At 39.6% G+C, this 26,048-nt stretch overlaps 1 protein-coding gene across 1 annotated transcript in view; it reads left to right on the forward strand.

The window, feature by feature from the left end:
* ttn.1 (titin, tandem duplicate 1) overlaps positions 1 to 26,048 on the forward strand; it is a gene marked incomplete in the record, with an annotated part of 209,359 nt that overhangs the window by 85,136 nt on the left and 98,175 nt on the right. The window contains 30 exon segments of the mRNA XM_036209999.1: positions 566 to 705; positions 785 to 911; positions 2,948 to 3,214; positions 3,552 to 3,818; positions 4,169 to 4,435; positions 4,666 to 4,805; positions 4,880 to 5,006; positions 8,259 to 8,401; positions 9,283 to 9,406; positions 9,512 to 9,778; positions 9,940 to 10,037; positions 10,157 to 10,325; positions 15,247 to 15,516; positions 16,209 to 16,475; positions 16,554 to 16,832; positions 16,923 to 17,331; positions 17,443 to 17,567; positions 17,655 to 17,921; positions 18,087 to 18,356; positions 18,438 to 18,737; positions 18,808 to 19,107; positions 19,196 to 19,383; positions 19,555 to 19,669; positions 20,007 to 20,294; positions 20,380 to 20,531; positions 23,443 to 23,590; positions 23,729 to 23,906; positions 24,014 to 24,135; positions 25,148 to 25,435; positions 25,673 to 25,969. Of these exon segments, the coding sequence (XP_036065892.1) occupies positions 566 to 705; positions 785 to 911; positions 2,948 to 3,214; positions 3,552 to 3,818; positions 4,169 to 4,435; positions 4,666 to 4,805; positions 4,880 to 5,006; positions 8,259 to 8,401; positions 9,283 to 9,406; positions 9,512 to 9,778; positions 9,940 to 10,037; positions 10,157 to 10,325; positions 15,247 to 15,516; positions 16,209 to 16,475; positions 16,554 to 16,832; positions 16,923 to 17,331; positions 17,443 to 17,567; positions 17,655 to 17,921; positions 18,087 to 18,356; positions 18,438 to 18,737; positions 18,808 to 19,107; positions 19,196 to 19,383; positions 19,555 to 19,669; positions 20,007 to 20,294; positions 20,380 to 20,531; positions 23,443 to 23,590; positions 23,729 to 23,906; positions 24,014 to 24,135; positions 25,148 to 25,435; positions 25,673 to 25,969 (6,399 nt within the window).

Raw genomic sequence — 26,048 nt, forward strand, 5'->3', positions numbered from 1 at the left:
TGCAGTGAATGAAGACATGAAGGTGGCTGGTGTTAGAGTGGAGGATGCTGAAGACAGGCTTAGATGGAGGGAACTGATTCGCTGTGGAAGGTATTCAGATATTATATTCATTCATATCATATTCATTCCAACAAGTAAAGTAGGTTAGGGATTAGAACACAAACAGATGACCTTGTTTCAGTTGGACTTTGCCTATTATTAGTATAGTTTGTGCTTTGGATAACTTGACCAATGTTGATGAATGATGCCTTTAGTACTCCCACAGAGTGATGTGAAGCTTTCCTAATATGTGTAACCCTTACTTTAAATAATACATTTTAAAAGAGAATGTCTGAAAAGTTGAAAACAGTTCCAAACCTTAACGAGGTTTGGATCAAGAATATCACATAAAGGATAAACAACTCTTTAGATTTTTTTTGGAGTAGAATATCATTTGATGAAGATGTTGTCTGTACAAAGAAATAATGAAATAGTAAAACTGATCAAATGAACACACATGACAATTATGTAACAGTTCAATTTTGATGAAAACAAATGTTTCTGTTCAACTTTCAAAATCCACAAGCACGGGATGTTAAAGTTGTTCGGCCAATTTATGGTGTGGAGCTGTTTGACGGAGAGACGGCTCGTTTTGAAGCAGAGATTTCTGAGGATGATGTCCATGGTCAGTGGAAGCTGAATGGGAACGTGCTCGGCCCTACGTCTGTAAGATTCACGTCACCCGCACACTCCCCTTAAAGTCGTACTGCTGTGATGGTCATGACCTTTTGTTACTCTTTGACAGGATGTTGATATTATTGAGGAGGGAGGCAAGCACACACTCATCCTGTACAATTGTAAAGTCTCCATGACTGGGGAGGTGGCATATGCCGCTGCCAACGCCAAGTGCTCCGCTAACCTGAGAGTCAAAGGTAAGCTAGCGGCAGTGCAGTCCCCATTTCCTTTCTTCTGAGTGGGCAGTGTTGGAAAGAGTCACAGTTTACGTATACGTATATAGTAAATATTTAGCAGTAATAAGCATGCATTATTGAATACTTTAAGTAATTTGACCCTGGACTTGATTGGAAGTCCAACTTTGAGACATATTTTTAATGTTATATTGCCATTTTTCTAGACAGGGAAAATAAAAAAAACTGGACTCCTATTGAACTTTATTAACCACCACAGAATGAATGTGAGCTCATTAGCACCCTCTTTTTTTCTCTCTAAGACTAATCAAACAATCAAAAAAATACCCACCCCCCCCCACACACACGTATGCAAATAATCAAATATTAGGGGTTCTTGGATGACGTATTATCACGATCAGATGTGGAAGCTGTTTTTGCATTTTTACATTTCACAAATTTAAGCAAATGCTCTCAATAAAAGTTAATAGTTTCAACTATGGTTTGATTTTCCAACATCTGTGTTTGTGAATATAAAATTCTCCAAGTACTATTTAAACATTAAGAGCTGAATCAAATAACTGATTATCTGAGATTGCTGTGACGAAGAGGCTGAGACGTTAGGATCCATGTGCAAATGGTTTGATTGAAAAGAGCTAGGGCTCTACATTTATCCGCAGCTCACCGATCATTTCTAACGTGTTTACATGATGTGACGTGCTACAAGGCCGGACAGGCGTCGAACCTCCGCAAGGAAGAGCGCAGCACAGTGGTTCTCCTGCGGTCGTGGAACGAAAAGAAGCTTCAACCAAGTGACCCTCACTAAAGACAAAACCTTAAAAACTTAAATATACTCTAGAATTTCATGAAACAGAAGCGCAGCTCTCACATTCTCTGAAGGGCACGCCCACACAATGTGAGTTAGGCCTGCCCACTGAGTTTGACAGGAGAGTTTGACAGATTCAATGAATGGTCTGTCCGCTGCCCAAAAAAAACTTAAGACACTTAGAATAAACTGAGCTTTTTTACTGTCATTCTCTAAGATGTGAAGCACAAATCACACAACTCCAAATCTTTTTCAATCATTTTAAACTTTAACCACTTCTGTGTGATTTACCAACAACAACAAAAAATCATTTGGAGACTTCTATTTGACTAACCATAAATTAAAAACACAAATTTAAAGAACATTTCTGCATAATTTCTGACAGTAAATTAAACTTTTTGTTTGCTTTGTGTGTAACATGTCAGAAATTTAAGCAGAAATGACAAAACTTAAATAACTAATCTTTTATGTTTAATTGTTTTTCATTAAAGCTAAGGAGCCACAATAAAGGAATAAAAGAGCCACATGTAGCTCCTGAGCCTCAGGTTGCAAACCCCTGTTCTAATTATGTGAAAACAGGGACATTTTTACAAGACTAACAGTAAAAATTATGATTAAAGTGTTTGACATTAATGCATTCATAAAACAAATGATCTATTGTTTTGTAAAATATCACAAAAAGTACAGTTGTTTTCCTGTAAAACAAGACCATCGGGCAACATGCACGACATACTTCTGCGTTCTGTACTGGAGTGCTCAGTCATTTCTGTTTGGGAGAGTGGAATATATTTAGAGTTTACAGATGTCTTTTGAATGATATCAGGCGCACTGTTTGTCTTTCTTACAAAAAACTCCAAAATAACATGAAGAGGATTAACATGTTATGTGTCATCCTACATAGTAAACTTTGAGATTCATTTACTGAGGATGATGTTATTCGTCATATAACTATCTATATGATGTGAAATGAAATTACCTTCATTAATTTTTGGTAAACTTGAACTGAAATCTGCACTTATTTTTTACAACACAATTCAGGCTCAGTTTTAGGCTCAAAACAGGCAACGTTTCAGCAAAAATGGATCCTGGTTTGGTTTGACTTTTCTTTTTAGGTCCATCAATGAACATTGTCATTGAGCTGGAGAGGAGAGCTAACTATGGGTTTTGATTATTTAAAATATTGAGCCACTCTTTTCACTTGTACAAATCCACCCCCACCCTAATGCTACCACAGAGCTCCCTCTGAACTTCCTCACTCCACTGAGCGATGTCCAAGTGTACGAGAAGGATGAAGCCAAGTTTGAGGTCGAGGTGTCCAGGGTGCCGAAGAGCTTCCGTTGGCTGAAAGGCTCACAAGAACTGCAGAGTGATGATAAGTACGAGATGTTGCAGGAAGGAAAGATGTTTGTGCTGCTTATCCGATTAGCTGCCTACGATGATGAGGCCAAGTACATGTTTGAGGCAGAGGACAAGAGAACTGCTGGAAAACTTGTCATCCAAGGTAAAAAGAAAAGAATATTTTAAAGTCCTGCATAATTGTGTGCACCACAACTGTAAGAAAAATGTCAGTATGCCTTTTTTAATCGCAGCTCTAAACACATTTTGGTTGTTGATAAAGTAAAGCAAAATAATGAAAATGTAATAAAAATGATTCAAAAAAACATTTTTTGGCACTTTCAGTTCAGTATCAACACAGACTTACACTGAGTGTACTCTGACTTTAATAAACATAAAGGACAAAAGTTATACGTGATCACACTAATTTGCAAAATAGATATATTTCCAAAACCTTTTTCGAAAGTCTCGTTGAACACTAAACTCCATTTTGTCTACTGCAGGTATTAGGCTGGAGTTTGCCAAACCAATCAAGGATGTTACGGTAAAAGAGCGGGAAACAGCAGAGTTCAGCTTAGAGCTGTCCCACGACAACATCTCCGTCGTGTGGTACAAAAACGACATCCGTCTGCACCCCAGCAAGGTTGTTCACATGTCGGATCATGGAAAGATCCATACGCTGGCTTTTAAAGAAGTCACAATTGATGACACATCTATGATCAAAGTGGAGGCCGGGGATAAGAGCGCCACGGCCATGCTGACAGTCATCGGTCCGTTCCAACACAAGACACTTTTGTTCAAAAATAATTTAAAGTTGTTATTTCCTATAAAAAGCATCTATAGGTTAAATTTAGCTCAGTTTTATTGCTAATGTTTGCAACACCCCTGAGAACCATTAGTGGATAACTAACCTGTTCAATAAAGCTAATAGCAGTTCAGTCTGCTGACATCCTAGTTAGTATCCATTTTATCCGTTTCTCTATGATAGGATTGTTTCAGAAACAACAATGACTCCTACTTGTAAGAGTGCTTTTGTAAAGGATTACAGTAGAAACCTCTAAATGAGACACGATCTTTGAATTTTATGCTGAGATTTCATGACATTCTTCTCTTTGTGCAGAGGGTGACCTGTATTTCACCACTAAGCTGCAGAACTACACAGCCGTGGAAAAGGATGAAGTGCAGCTGGTGTGTGAACTGAGTAAAGCCATTGCTGATGTCAAATGGTTTAAAGATGGGAAGGAAATCACTCCCTCCAAGAACATTGCCATCAACTCTGATGGCAAGAAACGCATTTTGACAGTACGCAAGGCAGAGAAAGCCAACATTGGAGTGTACACCTGTGACTGCAGCTCCGACAAGACCTCTGCTAACCTCAACATCGAAGGTAAAACATGCAAGAGCATCACGACCATGAATGTAGATGATTCATATGTCGTCAAGGCCCAGAACCTGTAGGATAAACTTGGACCACCTTTCAGTTGAAGCTGTTAGATTGAAAACATTGAGGCATCCCTTAAAAAAATTGCAGGAGCTGGGGAAAGTTAACAGAACAATATGCATTTTTGAATGGGCTTTTTTTCTAAAGAAGGCTGTTTACTGTTTTCTTCTGTTCAGAGCGGGACATAAAAGTGGTTCGCCCTCTGTACAGCGTTGAAGTCACAGAAACAGAGTCCGCTAAGTTTGAGACAGAGATATCTGAGGAGGATGTCCACGGGAACTGGAAGCTGAAAGGAGAATCTCTGCACCAGTCCGCTGTGAGTCTGCCAAAGCTCCTCAGAGCTACTGTTTTCATGAGGAAACAACTAAAAATGTCCCAAAATTTCTTCAGGACGTTGAGATCAAGGAGGAAGGGACCAAACACATGCTGATTCTCTACAACGTCCGCATGGACATGGCTGGAACTGTTGACTTCTCAGCAGCCAACGCCAAATCCAATGCTCAGCTCAGGGTCAAAGGTTAGCCCGCATCATTTGTTAACTGTACAATGGCGAAGGACTTCTAACAATAATATAACAATAACTTATAATTGTCCTTATCACAGCTTTCAGTGAACTCCAGGGTCTATATGGACCAAACCTCTAGGGTCTTTAGTTTTGGTCAAAGATGAAAAATAATAAATAATGAAAAAAATCCCTGTTTGTATTTTAAATGATAGGGAATGAGTAGAGCTGTGGGGATTCACCTGAAAGAGCCATAGTCTCATTCCTGTAGAAGCAGCGATTAATAATAATGAAAAGCACAAAACACCATTAAACTGCTAAAAGATCAATACAAAATTCAAATGATCAATAAAATGTAACTAACTTATAAATATAAGTAGTCATAGCAGCAGAATAAATATAAATATAAGCAAATGTACACACATAGCAGCAGAAAAAGACTATATACACACATGTACAAAGATGTAAAAAGAGCCTAAGAAAAAGCACCAAGGTGTTTTCCTTTCACCTTTTAGACATGGAGGAGTTACAAAGCCTAATGGCAGATGGCAGGAATGACTTCCTGTACCGCTCCTTAGAGCAGCGGGGCTGCAAGAGTCTACAGCTGAAGCTGCTTCTCAGTGTGTCCACAGTTTCAAAGAGGGTGGGAGGGATTGTCCAAGATGGTCAGCAGAAATTATGAGCCCTCCTCCTCTCTTCATACCGCACGCGGTGGTGTCTCGGTCCGCTCGCACAATGTGGAAGCCGGCGATAGAAACGTTAGAGTCCGGTATCAGTCCGTTGAGCCATGTTTCGGTGAAACAGATGATACTGGCCTCCCGGTACTCCCGCTGGGTCCGTGTGAGCGCCTCCAGCTCGCCCATCTTATTGGCCAGGGAAATGACGTTACCCGTGATGATCGCGGGAACACAGGGTTTAAAACGCCGCTTCATCATTCGCCGTTTAACTCCCGCCCTGCATCCGAAGCTCCTCCGGCAGTTGAGGCTTCACTCCAATTTCGGAGGATGGTGGTTTTAGAGCCAGCAGCTGATCGATGGTGTAAACAAAGGAGGGCGTGGATGCAGTGAGCCAAAAGTAGCACAAAAAAAGACGTACAGAAGCAAAAATACATTAAAAAGTAAGAAAATAAGGCAAAACGCCAGGAGCCGCTTCTACTTGCTGCCGCCTGAGGCAGCGCATTTTTCAAAAGCCTGCGAGAAAAGCCTAAAGATGTTGACTGTAAATAATAAAAAAGGAAAATTGACAGCGCGGGCCGCCGCTCCTGACATTGTGGTCTAGAGAATTGGGACTACTTTATTTGATATTGAGACAGAAGGGGAAAAAGTGGAGTTTGAAACAAGCACAGACACAATCTAAAACCACTCAGTAGCAAATGATTTGATTCAAGTGGAGAAGGACATGAGCATGAGCGAAGAGTCGCAAGGACCAATTAAGAGGATCAGATTTATGTTTTTTCTGATCAAAACTTCAATGGTTTGTACTTGTGAATAAGATAACTATTTTCCCCTTTTTCTTTAATTTATTTCTGGTATTTAAATGTAAAATTCACAGTAATTTGGGTATAATTGTTGTTTAGACGTATTTCAGTTCCATGTGAAGAAATGAAAAGTATCCTAATGCAAAATAATGTCATTGGCACTGTTGATTTGGATTTCATATTATTATAGGGTTCAAAGAAGGCAGGCTAAATGGTTGGCCCTCACAAACTTTACCCTCATCAAATATACCCTTCTTTACAAAAAGTGTGCGTACCCCTGATTTAGACAGTTTTGCATTTTAGAGCTCTTGAAAAAAAAAAAATTTATATTACCCAAATAATATTGTTAGCCATCAATGAGATTTTGGTAGCATGAATTGGCCCTGATTTCATGTTAAGTGCGTGACGCCTTGATTTTAACAGTGAAACATTAAGAAATCAGTAGGAATGTCCCGAGCTGATCACATTATCAAAAATTGGGCCCAGTCATGTGGTTCATGATTAATCTATATCAAATGTTGTCTCCTAATCAGTAATGGATATTTATTTATTCTTATTATATCGCCTCATCGCTTTATATTTTAAACTTATTACTCTGGATAAATACTACACTAAAAACCTATATGTCACAAACAGATCATGACATGTTATTGCTGTTAAGCTTAGCAGAATATGGCAGCAGATCAAGCAACAAACAACAAACTACAAAGGCATTTTAATAGAAAAAAGTTCAGGATTTTGTTTTTTCTTTTAATGTTAATCTCTCTGTGCTGCTGACAGACAGACAGCTGCAGAGAAGCTGCTAACTGTGCTAAATACTAGCTCTGTGATTTAAGCCCCGAGCTGTTCGTTGATCTGACTTTTTATTTGGGACATCAGCCCCTGTGAAGACAATTAAATACTGTGGTAATAAACGCATAATGTGATATCTTAAGAGGTTAAAGTTTTAGGGGGGTTAAAAAAGAATCACATTATCCTCAAAAAAAAAAAAAACCCAAAAAACAGTAAATGGTTCTAATGATATCAATTAGTCGTGAATACTCAGCATTTATTCTCCCCTGTACGACCTATTGTCTCCTCTACTTAAACTGTCTTTTTTCAGATCCAGAGCGCAAGCACAGCTGGGATGCTCACCCAATGTTTTCACTTGTCTGTCTTTCTGAAAATCTGACTTCCGATTCACCAGCCAGTTTGTAAAGTTTTTACATAGCAGATCAACTGGTCAACATAGGCACAAAAGAAAATTAAAATCCTCTATGAAAGCAAAGTTGCTAACTTGGTCTTAAGATGTTTCTCTTTTTAATCTAAAAATTATGGTTGGATATGAGAAATTCAGATCAAATCATTGTGGAGAAGACGTGTTATTGATCATAATAAAAAGAAAAACGTGTAAAATCATCACTATGTTTTACTTAAGAACTAAACTTTTGTAATTCCTGATGAATTACAAAGAAGGTCTTCTCTGGTAGTTTTTTTATGAAAGAATTTGTATTTCTAATTCTAGTTTGCTCAGTTTAAGTAACTAGTTTTTTAAAAAACTTTTCCACAACCCATGTAAAATGGACAGGGAATAAAAGCTTCTAATAAAACATGCAAACAAATTAAAAAACAAAGATAACATTGTGTTTTATCATCGTCATTATCTGGGATTACAGGCTCCAAAAGACCAGAGATTTTTTTTTTTAGTCTGAGTCTGAACCAATCAGGACCCGCAGTTATTTTCAACCTTCAACCTTATCTGCACGGGGGGCCAGAGCATTAACTCAAGTTCGCTTCCTCGTCTTTTCCAGCTCGGTCTATAACACTCAGCCGTCCTCTGAAGGATGTGACAGTGACGGCTGGGGAGACGGCCACCTTTGAGTGCGAGTTGTCATATGAAGGCATTGTGGTGGAGTGGTTCCTGGGAGCGCAGAAGATGGAGGCCAGTGATCGGGTGAGTCAAGCCAAGGCAGCGATAGTGCTCTAGAAAAACCCGTCTTCCTCCTGACAGCAGCAGTACCATCTTAGATACCATCTTAGACTAACAAAATTCTCCAAAATTTTTTTCTCTTGGTTTAAAACTCACAATAAAGTGTAGTGTGGGTTCAGATGGAGCTTAATGAAGCTTTGCAAACTGAGAACAATAGTGCCACTTTCACAACATACAGTGAAAATAGAGACAAATATAGACACTTTTTATTATTTAAATCAGTACATTAATTAGAATCAATTGGTTTCTGCTTTTAATCTTGAAAAGCTGAAATTTATAAAATGGCTGGTAAATTACTATGTAAAAGAACTAGATACACAACCTTATTAGGATTAGTTAAAGTGGAGTTCAGCTTAATCTGAACTTCCTTAGACCCAACTGTGAGCGTAGTTGGAATTTTTTAAGAGATTCAACAGCTATTAAGGGACATAGTCTTTTGTTGTTTTTTTTTTTGGTTACTTGTGTCTTTTTTGTGTCCCAAGTCATGTGTTATGTGTATGCACACTGAGTGCTTGGCTGCTGAAAATAGCCACAGCTTGATGAGGAGCCTTATCTTATCTGCACACATTCTTTGCTAAAGTTCATCACCACATAACTGAAGATGAAATTAGGTCTTTAAAATACATCAAAGTGCTCCCTGATATTTTTGTCAAATTTTCCTGCTTAGTGTTTGCTTGAAAAAAGTAGAATACAATAATCTCATGCCTGCTGCTGTAAATCCAACTCATCTGGCTTTTACGTGTTATCTTTTCAAAATAACTGCCCTGAGGAAAACATCTATAACTGCTACCAAAGCCTTTTGTGAATCAGTAGAACTTTCAAAGAAGACGTCGCTCTTTTCACAGGTAAAGACTCGGATGGCGGGTAAAGTCCATACTCTGACAGTTCGAGACGTGAAACTGGTGGATGCCGGCGAGGTCAAACTGACAGCCAAAGACTTCCAAACTCAGGCTCAGCTTATTGTCAGAGGTGAAGTACACAACTACTACCCAGGCTGCTCAGGATGGAGACTTTCCCTGCACACATTTACTGATTTTAATGGATGCTTGTGTGTGTCCTTATTTGTGCATTTAGAGCCTCCGGTTGAGTTCACAAAGCCTCTGGTGGACCAGACTGTGGAGGAAGAGGCCAATGCTACCCTTGAGTGTGAAGTTTCCAGAGAGAATGCAGAAGTACGATGGTTTAGAGAGGGTCAGGAGATCAGGAAGACCAAGAAATATGACTTGATCACTGACGGCCGGAAAAGAGGCCTCATCATTCACGACTGCTCTCCTGATGATGCCAAGCTGTACACATGTGATGCTAAAGAGTTTAAGACTTCCTGCTTCCTGGAAGTGACACGTAAGGACAAAGTTTGAGCTTTCATCAGTCTTAGCTCTGTAACCTTTATACAATGCTTGCTTCTGTCCTGCCAAAATTGGCTTTCTAAGTGAGAAAAGTCACTGTCAGAATAATATTTTGTTGAGCTGCAGCTTTTGTGAACATCTTCTTTGTGTCTGCAGCTCCTTATGTGGAGTTTACAAAACCTCTACAGGATGTGGAGGTCAGAGAAAAGGAATCCGCTAAATTTGAATGTGAAGTATCTCGAGAGTCTGCCAAGGTAAGACCAAAATCATCTCATTTAGGACAAAGACGGGGCTCAGCCACGAAAAGCTGAAAAGTACTCCACAGTGGAGATGTCAACACGATCTGGACTGACTAAAGCTCTGCTTCTTTAAGGTTTCCTGGTTTAAGGATGGCAGTGAAATCCGGAAAGGAAAGAAGTATGAGATTATTGCAAAGGGAGTCCAGAGAATCCTTATAATTCATAAGTCACTGTTTGATGATGAGGCTGAGTATGAATGTGATGCCAGAACCTCCAAGACCTCTGGCATTCTCACTGTTATCGGTAAGGAACAGGATCATTTGTGTGGCTGACAGCTCAATGGTAAAGCAGCTGTATCAGTAAAACTGTGGTAACTGGTATACCTCTAGTAACTGTAATATAACTGCAGTAACTGTAGTATAACTGTAGTAAAACTGCAGTAACTGTAGTATAACTGTAGTAAAACTGCAATATGACTGTGGTATAACTGTAGTATGACTGTAGTAGTATAACTGCAGTATGACTGTAGTATAGCTGTAGTAAGTGTAGTGTAACTGTAGTGACTGTGGTATAATTGCAGTGTAACTGTAGTAACTGTAGTATAACTGTAGTGTAACTGTTGTAACTGTAGTATAACTGTAGTGTAACTATAGTATAACTGTAGTAACTGTAGTATAACTGTAGTGTAACTGTAGCGCAACTATAGTATAACTGTAGAGTGGCTGTAGTAACTGTAGTGTAACTGTAGTATAACTGTAGTAACCAGTGTTGGGTAAATTACTTTTATAGAGTAATTGATTACTTTACTTTAGTTACTGGGTAAAATTGTAAGGATATTACTCGTTACTCATTTTAAAAAGAAATGTACTACGTGTTTACTTAACTTTACTTTTTTCAAGTCATGTACATATTCTCATGGTAAAACAGTTAGGATCAACAAGATCCTCTTGTCTTTCATTTAAGTTTATTTTTAAATCAATGATCTTGTGCAAACTATGAACATGGTTGAAGATATAACCTGACTTCATTAGAAATCAGACAGCAGAATGAAAAATTATACAAAGTGACAACATCTGTGATCCATGCCACTGTTCAAAGACAGATGGGCTGGAAAACTGATAAACCTAAATTAAATCTTAAAGTAAGTCTTTTGAAAACATAAACTGTTTAATGCCTTCAGCAGTTTCTTTCTCCTCCTTAAATGCAAAAAAGTAAATCTAATGGTATATTAAAATGATGCAAAAAATAATTTACCAAAGTAAAAGAATGTGTTTTTATTTATGATTTTTTTTTTATTATATGGAGATCCTTTCACTCATTAATTTTAGATAAAATGTAATAGGAATAATGATAACATGTTTTTTAAATTAAATCTTAACTTTTGACTTAATAGATTTTCTTTTTTAAAATTAAAGTGTTAAAACTTATAGCCGTTTTGTATCTGTCTCTCCCTTGTGCAAGTGTGCGCTCCCTGTGCAGCTGCAATTGTTGTGAACTTTCGCCCCTCCCCTTCTGCTCAGCGCAAACCATTTTTGCCACAATCATTTGGCTTTAAATCTTTTACAGCCAATGGCGCAAACTCATATTGACAGATTGTGTGCAGCTCATTGAGAAAAATAAAGGAAGAAAGGGTGAAACTAAAAGAATAAATGTATAAAGATTCCCAGGATAGTCTCTGGTTCTCATCTGTGTGTCTGGAAGTCCAACACTGAGATGAAGAAGTCTCCTCGCAGCATTTCAGTCTTTCATTGGATTTTGATTTTTGGCGCTGTGATTACAGCATTCAGGGCGTGTCTGGACTTTGACCGATCACAAATTCTGCAGTAGCATGTGTGTGTGTGCCGTTCATACGCACCAGTTACTTTTTTCTCAGTTTCGTTTCATTTAACTGAGACAAAATGTTAAAGCCTGCAAAAATAAAGAAACGGAGTAACGAAGGTTTCTGCAGTCCAGTAATTGTAATTTATTGCCAAAATTTGAACTGCAATTCGTTATGTTCTTCCATTACTGACAAAAGTAATTAAATTACAGTAATTTGTTATTTTGTAATCCATTACCCCCAACCCTTGTAGTAACTGTAGTATAACTGTAGTAGCTGTAGTATAACTGTAATGTAACTTTAGTAGCTGTAGTATAACAGTAACATAATTGTAGTAACTGTAGTATAACTGTAGTATAACTGTAGTGTAATTGTATTATAATTGTAGTAACTGTAGTATAACTTTAGTAACAGTAGTGTAACTGTAGTATAACTGTAGTAACTGTAGTTTAACGGTAGCAGGGAATAATGTTTTGTACATATGGGTAGGGGTGTGCCAAAATATCGATATTGGGATATATCACGATATTTAGTCCTGCGACCGATTCTCGATGGGTTCTCACCAAGTATTGATATTAATATTTTCATTTTAAGAGGCTGTTGCGCTCAGCGTGCGACTCGCGCGGCAGAACTATAGTGCTGATGGGCGCGCTGATGGGCGCGCTGCGTTGGACTTTTAATAGCTGATGCACGCGCTTGTTCGGGAGAAGCTCCGGTAAGATACAGGCTCTGTAGTGTGAAGCATGCCTACCTGTCAGCATTTATCATCCATCTGTAGGAGATCCAGACGGTAAGAAGTGACTTTGTCTGAGCACTAGAATGACAGCGATCACTTACTTCCTCTTTGCTGTGGGAACTGGGTGCGCGCTTCGCAGTTGTTTGTGTGTACTTCAGGTACCGTCGAAATTTTCGTTTTCATGAACTTCGATGTTTAACCTGCTGGTGTACGGTGTAACTTTTGTAAATTTATAATGTGACTTTTACAAACAATGTAATCACTTGTTGCTAATGTTAATTTAAAGTAACTCTTAAATAAAAAAAGCAGGATTTGATGTATGAACTTAAATTTAAATGTAATTAAAATAAAGTACATGAATTCACTGTAAAATTAGGGAGGTTGCTAATTAATTGAAGCCCTTAAAATTATTTTTTTTGCCATTATTATGTGTGTTTTAAGATTTTTACCTATTGACTGCTGACTGACCAAATGGAAAAATGATAAAGATTGGAAAAATAATCTCAGTGACAGTCTGAGGAAACCAGCCTTCATTTTGGGATGCCCAGCCCTTTTCAAGTGAGGGAAAAGTGCACAAAAAATTAGGTCAATTTTGAGAGAGGCTGTAAACATATTCATCATCCTTTGGTGTGACGTTCTTTTGGAGGTAGATAGCTGTCGCCACTTGAATTATCTAATTTTTGTTCTGTTGTTTACAACAATTCTGCACTAAGTAGTGTCACTGCTGATCATGTTTACTATTGTTAACATTGGATCTGACAGATAATTCCAATTCAGTAGTTGCCAATGCTTGTCAAAGACAGTATTACTGATTTCAGCAATGTTGCACAAAAGTGTCTATAATTTGTTGCACAAAATAAGAAAAGTTGTTTATTATGATTGTGTTTAAGCTAAAAAAGATAAATAGGGATATATTTTCCCAAAAAACATGTTCTTCGATATATTGCCAGGTATTAGAGAGCATTTTTACCAATTATCGCAGGATCGCCATATTATCGATATCATGAGCCATATATCGCGTATCGTATCCTATCGTGATTTACCCAGTGACTCCTAGCCCTACATATGGGTGATGACTTTAGTGACTGCGGCTGCTCTGCAAAAAAAAAGTAAAGACAAATCAAACAAGAGATAAAAGGTTAAAACAATTAAAGTAGAGCTGTCAGGCGATTAAAATTTTTGATCGCGATTAATCGCATTTTGTCCAGAATTAACTCGCGATTAATCGCATATTAATATGTGACCTTTTTTTTTAGGAAAAAATGAGTGCTTTGTGGAATTTAGCAGTTCTACATTAACTATGAAAACAAGAATGACAAAATTAATAGTTTTCATCAGAAATACTTTATTTTGTAACATTGTATTGAGATAAACTTCCTTAACAATAAAAGGCTGTAACATAAAATTCCTAACAAAAGCCCAAGTGCAAGTGAAGGGCATTTTAAATTCAAAACTTCAATCCACGTTCAGTAAAATAAAATAAAAAACATCAAAAATAACATTTCCATTTTCATGTTCATTTTTTGTCAGGACCAAATATTTTCCTCCTCTGCTGAACTACAGTAATAAATGAAATAGAGATTTATCATTTCCAATTAACTTTTGTTTTTTAAAACATTAAAGACTGAGAAAAGCGGGATACACTGTGGATAGTTTGACAGTCTGTTACTGCCGCTGCGTTCTCTGGCTGCAGCTCGATGCAGCGACGTGTCCAGCGGAGCTCACACCATGAATATGCCGGCAGACAGACCGCTATGCTGGGGCTGGATCACGCTTAAACCTCCAGAACATTTAAAACGTCCCCCGGTGCGTTTGCTGTTCGGAACGTCGGGGGTCCGCAGCTCTCGGGACACGGCGCCGGACGCGAGCCGGTACCACCAGACGTGGTACTGGACGCAAACCGGAGCTGGGTTAGGGTGCAGGAGCTCCCCAGGTCCTAGCGCCGGCTGGTTTTAGCTAGCAGCTCGGAGGTTGGAGACCCGCCCGTGATCTAGTGAGAGCAGCCGGTAAATTAAAGGGCGGGACGCCTGCGCGCGCGGTATGGAAAGGCACGTATAAGAAAATCCCATTGACTGTAAAAATAATGGACTTATCGAGCTATGAGGTCCCCCCATTATATACAGTCTATGGAAATCCGCGATTAATGCGTCAAAAAAATTGTCGGCGTCAAGCACGTGTCAGATTAACGCGTTTTTAACACGACAAATCTGACAGCCCTAAATTAAAGATAAAAGTATAAATAAATGACATAAAAGTGTAAAAACACCTTATGAAACCAAGAAGTTTTTTTTTTAAATGAACAGTGACTATGCCTGCTGAATACCCAGTTGGAACGCGTCCCAAAGCTTCAGGGCAAACATTTTTAAAAGGCGTTCATTCCCCTCTGAGCTTCCTCGTGGACCTCCGTACCTCCAGGAGACACTGATTAGCTGACTTGAAGCACTGGGTCAGGGTGTAAGGACAGAGAAGCTCAGAGAGGTACGGAGGTGCACAATTGTAAAGCAAATAAAAAATCTTAACATTAACTCTAAAATGTAAATGCACCACATAAATACATTTTGTTTATGTGGAAATGCAGTACTTTCTTGACGGTACATTTTTCATGTTGCACCTGATCAAAAACTATGCCCTGTGACACATACTCATGCTGCTGCTGCCTGATTTCTCAGAGGAAGCTGCCAGGTTCACCAAGAACCTGTCCAATGTGGAGGGAACAGAGACGGACAGCATGAAAATGATATGCGAAGTGTCAAAGGCTGATGCCGAAGTCTCCTGGTACAAAGGGGATGAGGAGCTCCCAGAGGGAGGTCGCTATGACCAGATTGTTGAGGGACGGAAGAGGATCTTGATCATTCATGACCTGAAGATGGAAGATTCTGGAGAGTACAACTGCAGGCTGAGTGAAGCTGTCAGGACGTCTGCCCTGCTTAAAATCAATGGTAGGTACAAGGAAGAGTCGAGTTAGTCCCCAAAACTCTGATGACTTCAACCAGTGTTCAGCTTTTTCTAGAATTGCCTAAAACTGACGCCTGTTTTTTTGACAATTAAAATGATGTGGCTGAACCTGGACAACTATTTTTAAATTCACGATACAAAGTTGACAGTATGCCTTTCTCCTTCAGGGATGGAAAGTAAAGTACATTTACTCACATTACTGCAACAAAATTCAGTGCTTCTTATTAGTTTTGAGTATGACCATACGGATTAAGGCTGTAACGAGTATCCGTTACAGCCCTAATCCTAACCCTGATTGTGTGATCAGAGTACGCGGATCTCGTTACAATCCTGTGTTAGTGCAGCAATTCTTTTGGCAAAGCATAAAGAAAGTTAGTATGAATTTAACTCATTCACAAGTATTTGTCATATCAATTGGAGAAAGAAACCTTTTCATGGGAGTTCCTTAAAAGTAACAATTTATTTATTTCTTTATGTAGCTTTTTGGAAAAACTATGTTTTACTTTAGCTTGAGTTATTTGTCCTACCTGAACTTTTTTGTTGTTGAGAATTGTTTTGACAATGCCACCGCACTTCTAACCCTTGCAACTCTGCCTTAATTTTCTTCCTTCTAAATTTCATTGTACCGGTTATAATGACAATAAAAGCATTCTATTCTTTTCTTTCTCCTACTCAGAGCTCGCTGCTGAGTTCATTGCTCGTCCCCAAAACCAGGAGGTGGTTGAGGGTGAGAAGGCAGAGTTTGCCTGTTCGGTGTCCAAAGATACATATGAAGTGAGGTGGTTCTTGGGGGACAAAGAGATCCAAGCTGGGGACAAATACACCATCATCAGTGAAGGAAAAAGGAGGGCTCTCATTGTCAAAAACTGCAGTCTGAAGGATGAGGGGAACTATGTAGCCCACATTGGAAGCATCAAGGCCTCCGCTGGTCTCTTTGTAATAGGTGAGGACCTGCTTCTATCTCAGCATTTTGCTTCAATTTTGTTAGAACAATTTTGGTTATTTTTATATCTTATTGCAGAAAAACTACGGATCATCACACCGATTAAAGACACAGACGTGAAAGAAGGAAGTGAGATTGTCTTCAACTGCGAGACAAACACAGAGGGAGGAAAAGCTAAGTGGCTGAAAAATGAAGAGACCATTTTTGAGAGCAGCAAATACATGATATCTCAGAGAGACAACGTCTTCTCTCTGAGGATCAAAGATGCCCAAAAGGGGGATGAGGCCAGCTACACCATCAGTCTGACCAATCACAGAGGAGAACATGCCAAGTGCATCGCCATTGCCAAAGTGGCAGGTAACTATTGTGAAAACTCCCTTTGCTTTGTGCAGTTTGCTCCAGTTTGTAATGTCATTTCTGTTGTGTTGTTAACCTGTGATTTTGCAGAAGAGAAAATTAAATTCATGGAACCCATTGAAGACATTGAAACTCAAGAGAAGAAGACAATCAGCTTTGTTTGTAAGGTGAATCGGCCCGATGTAACAGTGAGGTGGTTAAAGGTCGGCGAGGAGGTCAAGCTCAGCAAACGCCTGGTATATAGAACCGATGGCCTCAAACATACTCTGACCATCAAGGACTGTGTCATGGAAGACGAGGGTGAATACACGGCTGTTGTTGGAGACAACAAGTGCTCTGCAGAGTTGATCATCAGTGAGGCCCCAACAGACTTTTCAACACAGCTGAAAGACCAGACCATCACAGAGTTTGAGGATGCAGAGTTCACTTGCAAGCTAAGCAAGGAGAAAGCTGCCGTAAAATGGTACAGGAATGGACGAGAGATCAGAGAAGGACCCAGGTATTATTTCTCTGCTGCTGGTGGCTAAACCATTGTTACTTACTGATGTAGTTTGTGTGGAAACCTTGTCTTTTTTTATTAATTAAAAGTCACTTTTTGTTGTTCTTGTAGGTATCACATGGAAAAAGATGGCAAGACATGTAGATTGGTAATAAAGGTGTGCAGACCTGATGATGAATGTGAATATGCCTGTGGCTTGGAAGAAAGGAGGTCAAGAGCAAGACTCTTTGTAGAAGGTAAACTTTCTGACCCCTCCCTCCCTCCAAAAATATATAAACAACATACTTCTTTTTTTATTCACAATGCTTGTGCTTCCATGTCAGAGACCCCAGTGGAGATCGTCAGACCTCCACAGGACATGTTTGAGCCTCCAGGCTCAGATGTTGTATTTGAAGTTGAACTTAACAAGGACCGAGTGGAAGTGAAGTGGATGAGAAACAACATGATCATTGTCCAAGGGGACAAGTACCAGATGATTAGTGAAGGAAAGATACACAGGTTACAAGTCTGTGAGATCAGACCTAGAGATCAAGGAGAGTACAGGATTGTGGCCAAAGATAAAGATGCCCGAGCCAAACTGGAGCTGGCAGGTGAGCTGACCACTGTTTCTTTCATGTAGCAGCAAAAAGAAAGGTTTATTGGGATTTGTAATTGTGAGACTCAAAGACATTATGGGAACAGGTATAAATAGTACTATATTTCTCAGTATTCAGGGTCCTTGCTAACTCCCTTCACAATTTCCATTTATGCTGCAGCCATTCCAAAGATCAAAACCACCGACCAGAACCTGGTGACGGATGCTGGGAAACCCTTTGTCATGAGTGTGCCCTACGATGCCTACCCACGGGCCAATGCTGAGTGGTTTTTTCAGGATAAGTGTCTGGCTGTTCAGAACATTGACACCTCCTTGGACAAGACAGAGTACCGTCTAAAGAGACCCTGTAAGGAGGATCAGGGCAGATATAAAGTAATCATCAAAAACAAGCATGGAGAGGGAGAAGCCATCATCAACCTGGAAGTGATTGGTGAGTCTGAGGAATAAATCTAAAATGGAAAAAAATAGAATTTGAAGAGAAGGCTTTCAAGTTTTGTCTTGTGGTTTCCAGATGTCCCTGGACCCATCAAGAACCTGAGAGTTGTAGACACAGCAGATAATGAAGTCAGTTTAGCCTGGGATGAGCCTGAGAGTGATGGGGGCAGCAAGATTGTCTCCTATGTTGTTGAAAGGCGTGATGTAAAGCGTAAAACTTGGACCATGGCAACAGATCGTGCCGATATTCCCGAGTACTGTGTCAGTGGTCTCCAGAAAGAATCTATGTACCTTTTCAGAGTTTGTGCTCGTAACAGAGTTGGGAGTGGACCAAGTGTTGCCACTGAGGAAGCTGTTCAGCCCAAAAACAAATTTGGTAAAAACACTTCAAGAGACTGACTCATTTGTATGGCACACTTCTATTCACTTAATTTCTTTTCAATCAGATGTTCCAGATGCTCCAGAGGTTTCTATTGGTGTGGTGAACAGGTTTGGTGCCACCGTTACCTGGGAACCTCCCTCATTTGATGGTGGATCAGAGATTTCAGCCTATGTGATTGAACTACGTGACAGGACATCTGTGAAGTGGGAGGCAGCATTGGTTTGTAGTGCCAATGACCGCTCTGCCACACTGAACGATGTGGTGGAGCACAAGGAATACATCTTTAGAGTCCGAGCTGAAAACAAGGCTGGCATTGGCAGGCCCAGTGCTGCTACCAACCCCGTGAAGATCATGGATCCAATAGGTGATCTTAAATTTTCAAGTTAAAAGCTTTCATTTAAACTTCATCAAAACAAATGCTAACAGCTGGTCCTTCCTCATTGTCTTCATAGAGAGACCAAGTCCACCTCTAAATTTTAATTTTAATGATCAAATAAAATCAGCAGTCACTCTGACCTGGGAGACACCTGTGAGCAATGGTGGCAGTATGATCACCGGTTACATTATTGAGAAATGTGATGAGGGTACTGACAAGTGGCTGCGCTGCAATGCTAGGCTGTGTCCTGACCTTTTCTACCGGGTATGTGACTTATATGCAAAATATGCAAAAGAACACCATGTCTTTTCTCTAATTTTGTCTTCAGTAACTATTTGTTTGATAGGTTGTCAGATTTTATCCTATAATTTCTGAGACATCAGACCCTCTCCTTTACACAGATGTCTGAATTGATTGTTTATTTGGTCTTTCCAGGTTTCTGGACTTAAGCCTGGTCAAAGATATCTTTACAGAGTTTTTGCTGAAAATGCAGCTGGAGTTTCTAATCCAACCGAACAACTTGGACCACTTCATGCTGATGACCCACATGGTTGGTATATAATAAGACAGTCTGAGTAGCACAGGCAACAGACCCTGTTCTCAAGGAAAAAAACGTTTTACTTTTAGAAAACAAACATTCCATACTGCTCACGCTTTAAGTTAACTTCGTCAATATTTTGTGGTTTTTTTTCTTCATTAAAAATGTGGATATTGACATTTGAGTTGCCAGATATATATATATATTTTTTAATATTAACTCAAGGTTAAATTGGAAATTTTTCATAATAAAATCTTGGTCAATTCACACTTCTATAGGCAAATGTAGTGAAATATTGAGCTACATTGTACTTCTCTGCAATGCCAAAACTTTTTTTTTGTATCTGCAGTGGGTCCAACTTTCGATCTGAGTGGATTCAGAAATGGTTTGGAGGTCATTGTCCCTCAGCCTCTCACAATCAGAGTTCCCATTACTGGGTATCCAACTCCAACCCCTAAGTGGGTGTTTGGGGAAGCAGAGTTGACCACAGCAGCTGAGCGGATTGCTATGGTGACAAAACCCACGTTCACAGAACTGACCATCTCTCCGAGTGTTCGCCCAGACAAAGGAACCTACACCCTACAACTGGAGAATGATGTCTCATCGGTGTCTGGGGAGATTGAAGTCAACGTTATTGGTAGCAAGGCTATCTTATAATTTCTCTTAAAACTACCTGTAATGATACCATAAAACTAAACATCATATTCCTTTTGTTAAATTAGCCTGCCCCAGTGCACCAAAGGACTTCAAAGTAGCAGAAGTAACACGACACCACGTCCATTTGATGTGGGAGCCACCGGATCATGATGGAGGAAGTCAAGTCACACATTATCAGATTGAGAAGAGAGAAGTGTCTCGCAAGACCTGGGCCAAGGTACTGCAGCAAAGCTTGGCATAAGCATTTAAAATAGGTTCAATAATGCTCAGATGTTTAGTAAACTCTGAAAACAGAAGCTTGGAAATGCCTGTAGGATGTACGCATGTAACGAAGGAGCTAAGGCAAGTGGATCCATGTGCAACTTGAATTTAATAGCAATAGTAACAGAGATAAGGGCAAGGCAAACCGTAGTCAGGAGACAGGCCAGGGTCAAACATTGGAGCGAGGTGAGAGACGAAAAACAGGCGAGAGTCAAAACAGAGAAAGGTAGGCAAACGTAAGAATGCTCAGAATGAATGTACAGAATGACAAATCAAGACTTCGCAGGGAGCAGAGTGAGGAGCAGGAATATATACAGCACTGATGTTGATGACAAACAGCTGGTGGTGACAGGAAAAGGGCTGCTGATGCATGATGGGAATTGGAGTCCAGGAGGATGACAGATGCAGTTAGTTCTCAGGTGAGGGCTCCCTCTGGTGGTTGGAGAAGAACATGACTGGCTGGGCCCTGACAACGCACAAACTACACTCTAATTTCCTCAATTTTAAAAGTCAGACTGCATGTAAGGAGTGCACACCTATTGTGTGAAGAGTACTACGGGTTCCTTGCTCGGGTTGACATATCTGCAGTGTGAAAGCGGGGCATATGAGATATGCTTTCCCAAAGATGGTTTAAAAATATTAATTTTATTGAAATGGAAATTTAATAAAATTATTCTCGGGGCACTACCTTCATAATGAAGGAAAAATATCATTAATTAATGATCAGATGTTCCCTCTTATCAATTTGTCTCTCAACTATAGAGACTTTGTACCCTTTCAATTGACTTTACCACAAAAATGAAATAATGATATCTAAACAATGACGTCCTTTTGAATATTTATTGAATAACATGAGGTTAAACAAGCAGAAATATTGGAAGTAAAAGTATGAAAAGCAATAAGAATATGTAAATATGTAATAACTAGAAATAGTAAAATGAAAATTAAAAAAAAGATCAAATTAAAATATCGAGGTAATGCATACTAAGTGTGTGGATGCATCAGATGTATGCTGTGCATAACTTAGCTTCTGGAGTGTTAGAGTGATTTCTTTATCCCGGATTGTGACCAAAACTAATAAGTTGCAAAGCTGGCTGGACAATGAAACGTATCGATTGGTCTAGAGTCAAAAATTGCAAAATGTTGGAGTCAGTCTATGAAATTAGCTGGAGACAAAAATGTTGGAACAAAAGAAAAAGTTGCGTGAAACTTAATCTTAAGACTTAAAGAACTAAGTGATGGAGAATTTTTTTTTCTTCTTGAAAACTGAAAAAAAGGAAATCTTGGAAATCTTAAAGTCATCTTTAATCTATCTTTATCCCTCTTAATCTGAGCTCTGTGGCATGTGCGCCAAGTTTTGAATCTACCAGGAATTGTTCAAACTGTTGGTCTTGTGGATCTGTAATTTATTCATAAATTGTATTTTATTTTTGCCATTCATTTAATATTATTATTTAGACAACAAATAAAATAATAATAGCAGCACTCATTTCATTGTTGCTTTCACTTATAATAGCATACAATAATAATAATATAAAAAAAGAATAGTCAAATAAAATAACGACTGTTTCTCTTTCCATTGGCTGAAAGCAGCGATTGTGTTGCTTTTGCCTAAAATAGATGACATTTCTGCTAGTTTATGAGGTAGAAATTAAAATAACATTATATTTATGGTTGAGAATCTGCTGTATCACCTATTTCCGTCTGCTGGACAGGGAGTAGTCAGACTGTGTGATCACGTTCTAGCTTTACAGAAGTCACTGACATCTGGCAGCGTGTCAATAGAGTTTTGATTCAGGGACAAGTTAAATCAAGGGTCCTGGCGTTTTGTCCAAATGCGGACTGGTCCTCGGGGCGCGACCTGTGCCGATACGCGGCATGTTGCGCGTCCGGTTCTAGTTTGCATCCAGCTCTGGTGCTGTTGGGCGTCTGGTGCCGGGTTAGGGTACCAGCACAGTCCACGTCCCAGTTTCAGGCTTGGAGGTTGGGGAGCCCTGTGTTAATTGGAAAGACCAACGCGTCACATTTTGATGAGTCGAGAACACCCAAAACATCAGTTTTTGATTCGGAGGGTTCTTTTAACCATTTCTTTGAGCATGTGTTGACATACGACATGCCTGCATCTCGCCTACTTCATCCTTACCTACCATTAAGTGTTTGTATGACCTGTCGCCCACTGCATGCTTGTAGAAAAAACATGTGTAAACATCTTCTGTCTCTGGGTTCCCTGGGCGGTCTATGACCCAGCAGGTTTGACCTTTTTTTTTACCTGCAGACAGCCTAACGCCTTCTGACCTAACAGTGGTTATAGTGTTAGTTCAAGCAGGTCTGGGAAATGGATGGATGTAAAATAGAAAGCATATCTTTGCATACATATGACAAAAAAAAGTATTGGGGTAATATTAAATAGTTTTCTCACCATAAGGAAAGACTGCTTTAAGTGGACTTCAGCTCTTACAGAATCTCCCCATAATGGGAGACATGGAGACGTGATTACCAATGTTTTTATAGAACTCTTTAAGAGAAATAAACCTGATCTCTCAACATCACCCACGTCTTCCAAGTGTTGTAAATAAGATATACGGGTACACACACACACCGCTCTATGTAGTGATCAGGCCAAAAACATTTGCCGGCAGCGTCTGGGGCATCAAGCGTATGAACACATTTTTGGACGGGGTTAAACAGCAGATTTGCCGCATGTCCAAATAATGGTGGCTGACGCAAAATTTGATACTGTTTCATAAGATGTTTGCTTAAGAAATACCAAACAACTCAACATGTTTAAACATCTTTGAAGAAAAAAGTTTGTTCTTTTATAATGAGCTGTAGTTTTTTGGCCCACCATTGCAAATGCTTTTGTCCAGGTGGCAACCAATGTGATGGACCTGGAACACACAGTGACTGATGTACTAGAAGGAAAAGAGTATCTGTTCAGTGTGACAGCCTACAACAAGTGTGGGCCTGGAGAACCAGCATACATTGATGATCCTGTCAACGTCTCCTCACCTGCCAGTGAGCATTTTTTCCCACCACTTTTAAATGACTTGCATTTTATGAAGAAAATACCTTACATTTGCTGCACACAATTATGTTTTGTAATTGAATGCTTTATCAAGATAGTAATGTATATTTTAACATTCTCTCCTGTAGCTGTACCTGATCCACCTGAAAACCTCAAGTGGCGAGACAAGAGTGCCAAGAGCATCTTCCTCTCTTGGGAACCTCCCAAGTATGATGGAGGTGCACCTATTAAAGGATATGTGGTGGACAAATGCCAGCGTGGTACAGACAAGTGGGAAGCGTGTAGCGACCCCATCCCTGAACTGAAGTAGGATTTAACAGTTTGCCAACAATATTTGGATTTTTACTTTAATTCTTGTGAAAAACTGCCATCTTGCCTGTATTCTGTTTCCACTAATGTTGCTTTTTGTTTAGATTCCAGGTGACTGGCTTAGTTGAGGGCCAGTGGTATGCCTACAGAGTGAGAGCTCTCAATAAGCTGGGGGCCAGCAGGCCATGCAGAGCAACGGATGAGATCCAAGCTGTGGATGCAAGAGGTAAGCTGGTCTAGACTCAGCACACATCCACACTCTGCAATCTGTACTGTTCACATGTACATCTGATCCCAAAGTATAGTTTGTTTAGCTTGTTCCTATTTATTTAGCTTTTTTTTTGTTTACTTATAAAGTGCCATATATAAGTGATCAGCAGATGGCATTAAATGATTTTTGGCTTAAGCCCCAAGCAAAATGTGACAGCAGTGCTAAAAACTCCACTAAAAGAAAGATAAAGAAGAAATCAGATTGAAAAGAAGAGTCAGAGGTCATCCAGTTTCACCAGATGAGATCATACAGGACTGGAAAGAGAGAAACACGAAAAGTGGAACATGTATCATAACGTAAAATACATAGGTTAGTTATTAGCTCCAAAGTGTAGAAAACAGAAAGCAGACGAACTTAAAATTGGCGAAACATTTGAAGAAACTTTGAATTGATCCCTTTTCATCCTGTTCCCTCTTTGTTCTAGTAGCATGTCTTATATCAGTTACAGGGCAGAAAAAATAGTTATTGCAAATTAAGGAACAAGTGGTTGGATGGCTCAGTGGGCAAAGTATAGGGTTTGCATGCAGGAGCTCTGGGTTCAATCCCCGGGGTGTCCACTAATCTCCATCCAGATTTGGTCCTTAGACAAGACCCTTTACGCTGCTGCCTAACTGGGTCCCTGTGACCTTCAAATACAGGGTTGTTTAAAGGGGGGCATCCAGCGTATAAACTCTGCCAAATCACTGCTGTGAAACAGTGGGTGCTGTTTCGCTGGGACAACTCCAAAAATGGGATAAGGTGAAGAAGAATTGCAAATCAAGAAACAAAAGACAGTTGAGCATGAAACCTCTTAAACAATTTTATAGCACAGAAGAAACAAGTTACTCACTGAAGGACATAAAAAGAACATTTAAAAACGTTATTCAATGAATGTAAGATTTAGAATCTAAGACTACTCATGCTGAGGTGTACTTGCATAGACACCAGGAATGGCTTTCATTCATAGTATATTGGTTCTTCTTTTTAGATCCTCCAGAAATCCAGCTAGACGTAAAGCTGCTTGCTGGTCTGACTGCTAGAGCCGGTTCAAAGATTGAGCTTCCTGCAGATGTCAAAGGAAAGCCTGAACCTCGTATAAAGTGGACGAAGGCTGATCTGGTTTTGCGAGCCGATGACCGCATTGCCATTGACTGCCAGCCAGGACACTCAAAGCTTTCCATCAGCAACACCACCAGAGGAGACACTGCCACCTACATCATTGAGGCTGTCAATCTCTGTGGGCGTGCCACAGCCACCATCGATGTCAACATTCTTGGTACAGAAACTGCTTTGTCATGGTGTAATTTGTATTTCTCAGTTTTTTACCATATTCACAAAGATCACTCTATAACTTAACTGTTAGACTGTTTAAGAAAGCAAACACAGTTCCAATCATGAATTAGTTAGATTGGAACTTCTTCATTTTGACTCAAGAGTATTAGGGTTCCTAAAACTTTTTTTGGTCACACTTTATTCATATTGCGATTTACCTGTGTTGTTGCCTCCCCCTCAGACAAACCTGGGCCTCCAGCTGCCTTTGATATCTCGGAGATCACAAATGAATCCTGTGCCCTTGCCTGGAACCCTCCCAGAGACGATGGTGGCTCCGCTATTACCAATTACATTGTGGAATGCCGTCAAACAGATAAAGAAGAGTGGGTCAAGCTGTCTGCAACAGTGAAGAACACCACTTTTAAAGCTTGCAAGCTCGCACCTTTAAAAGAGTACATATTTAGAATCAGTGCTGAGAATCAGTTTGGCATTGGCACACCTGAAGAGCATGCACCCATTATTGCAAAGTATTCATTTGGTATGTTATAACAATGGCAAAAGCTGACTTATCTGCAAAATATTAAGCTATCATTCATTGAATAATTTCCTTTAATTTC

This window comes from Oryzias melastigma, linkage group LG22 (assembly GCF_002922805.2).
Source record: "Oryzias melastigma strain HK-1 linkage group LG22, ASM292280v2, whole genome shotgun sequence".
Lineage (NCBI taxonomy): Eukaryota > Metazoa > Chordata > Actinopteri > Beloniformes > Adrianichthyidae > Oryzias > Oryzias melastigma.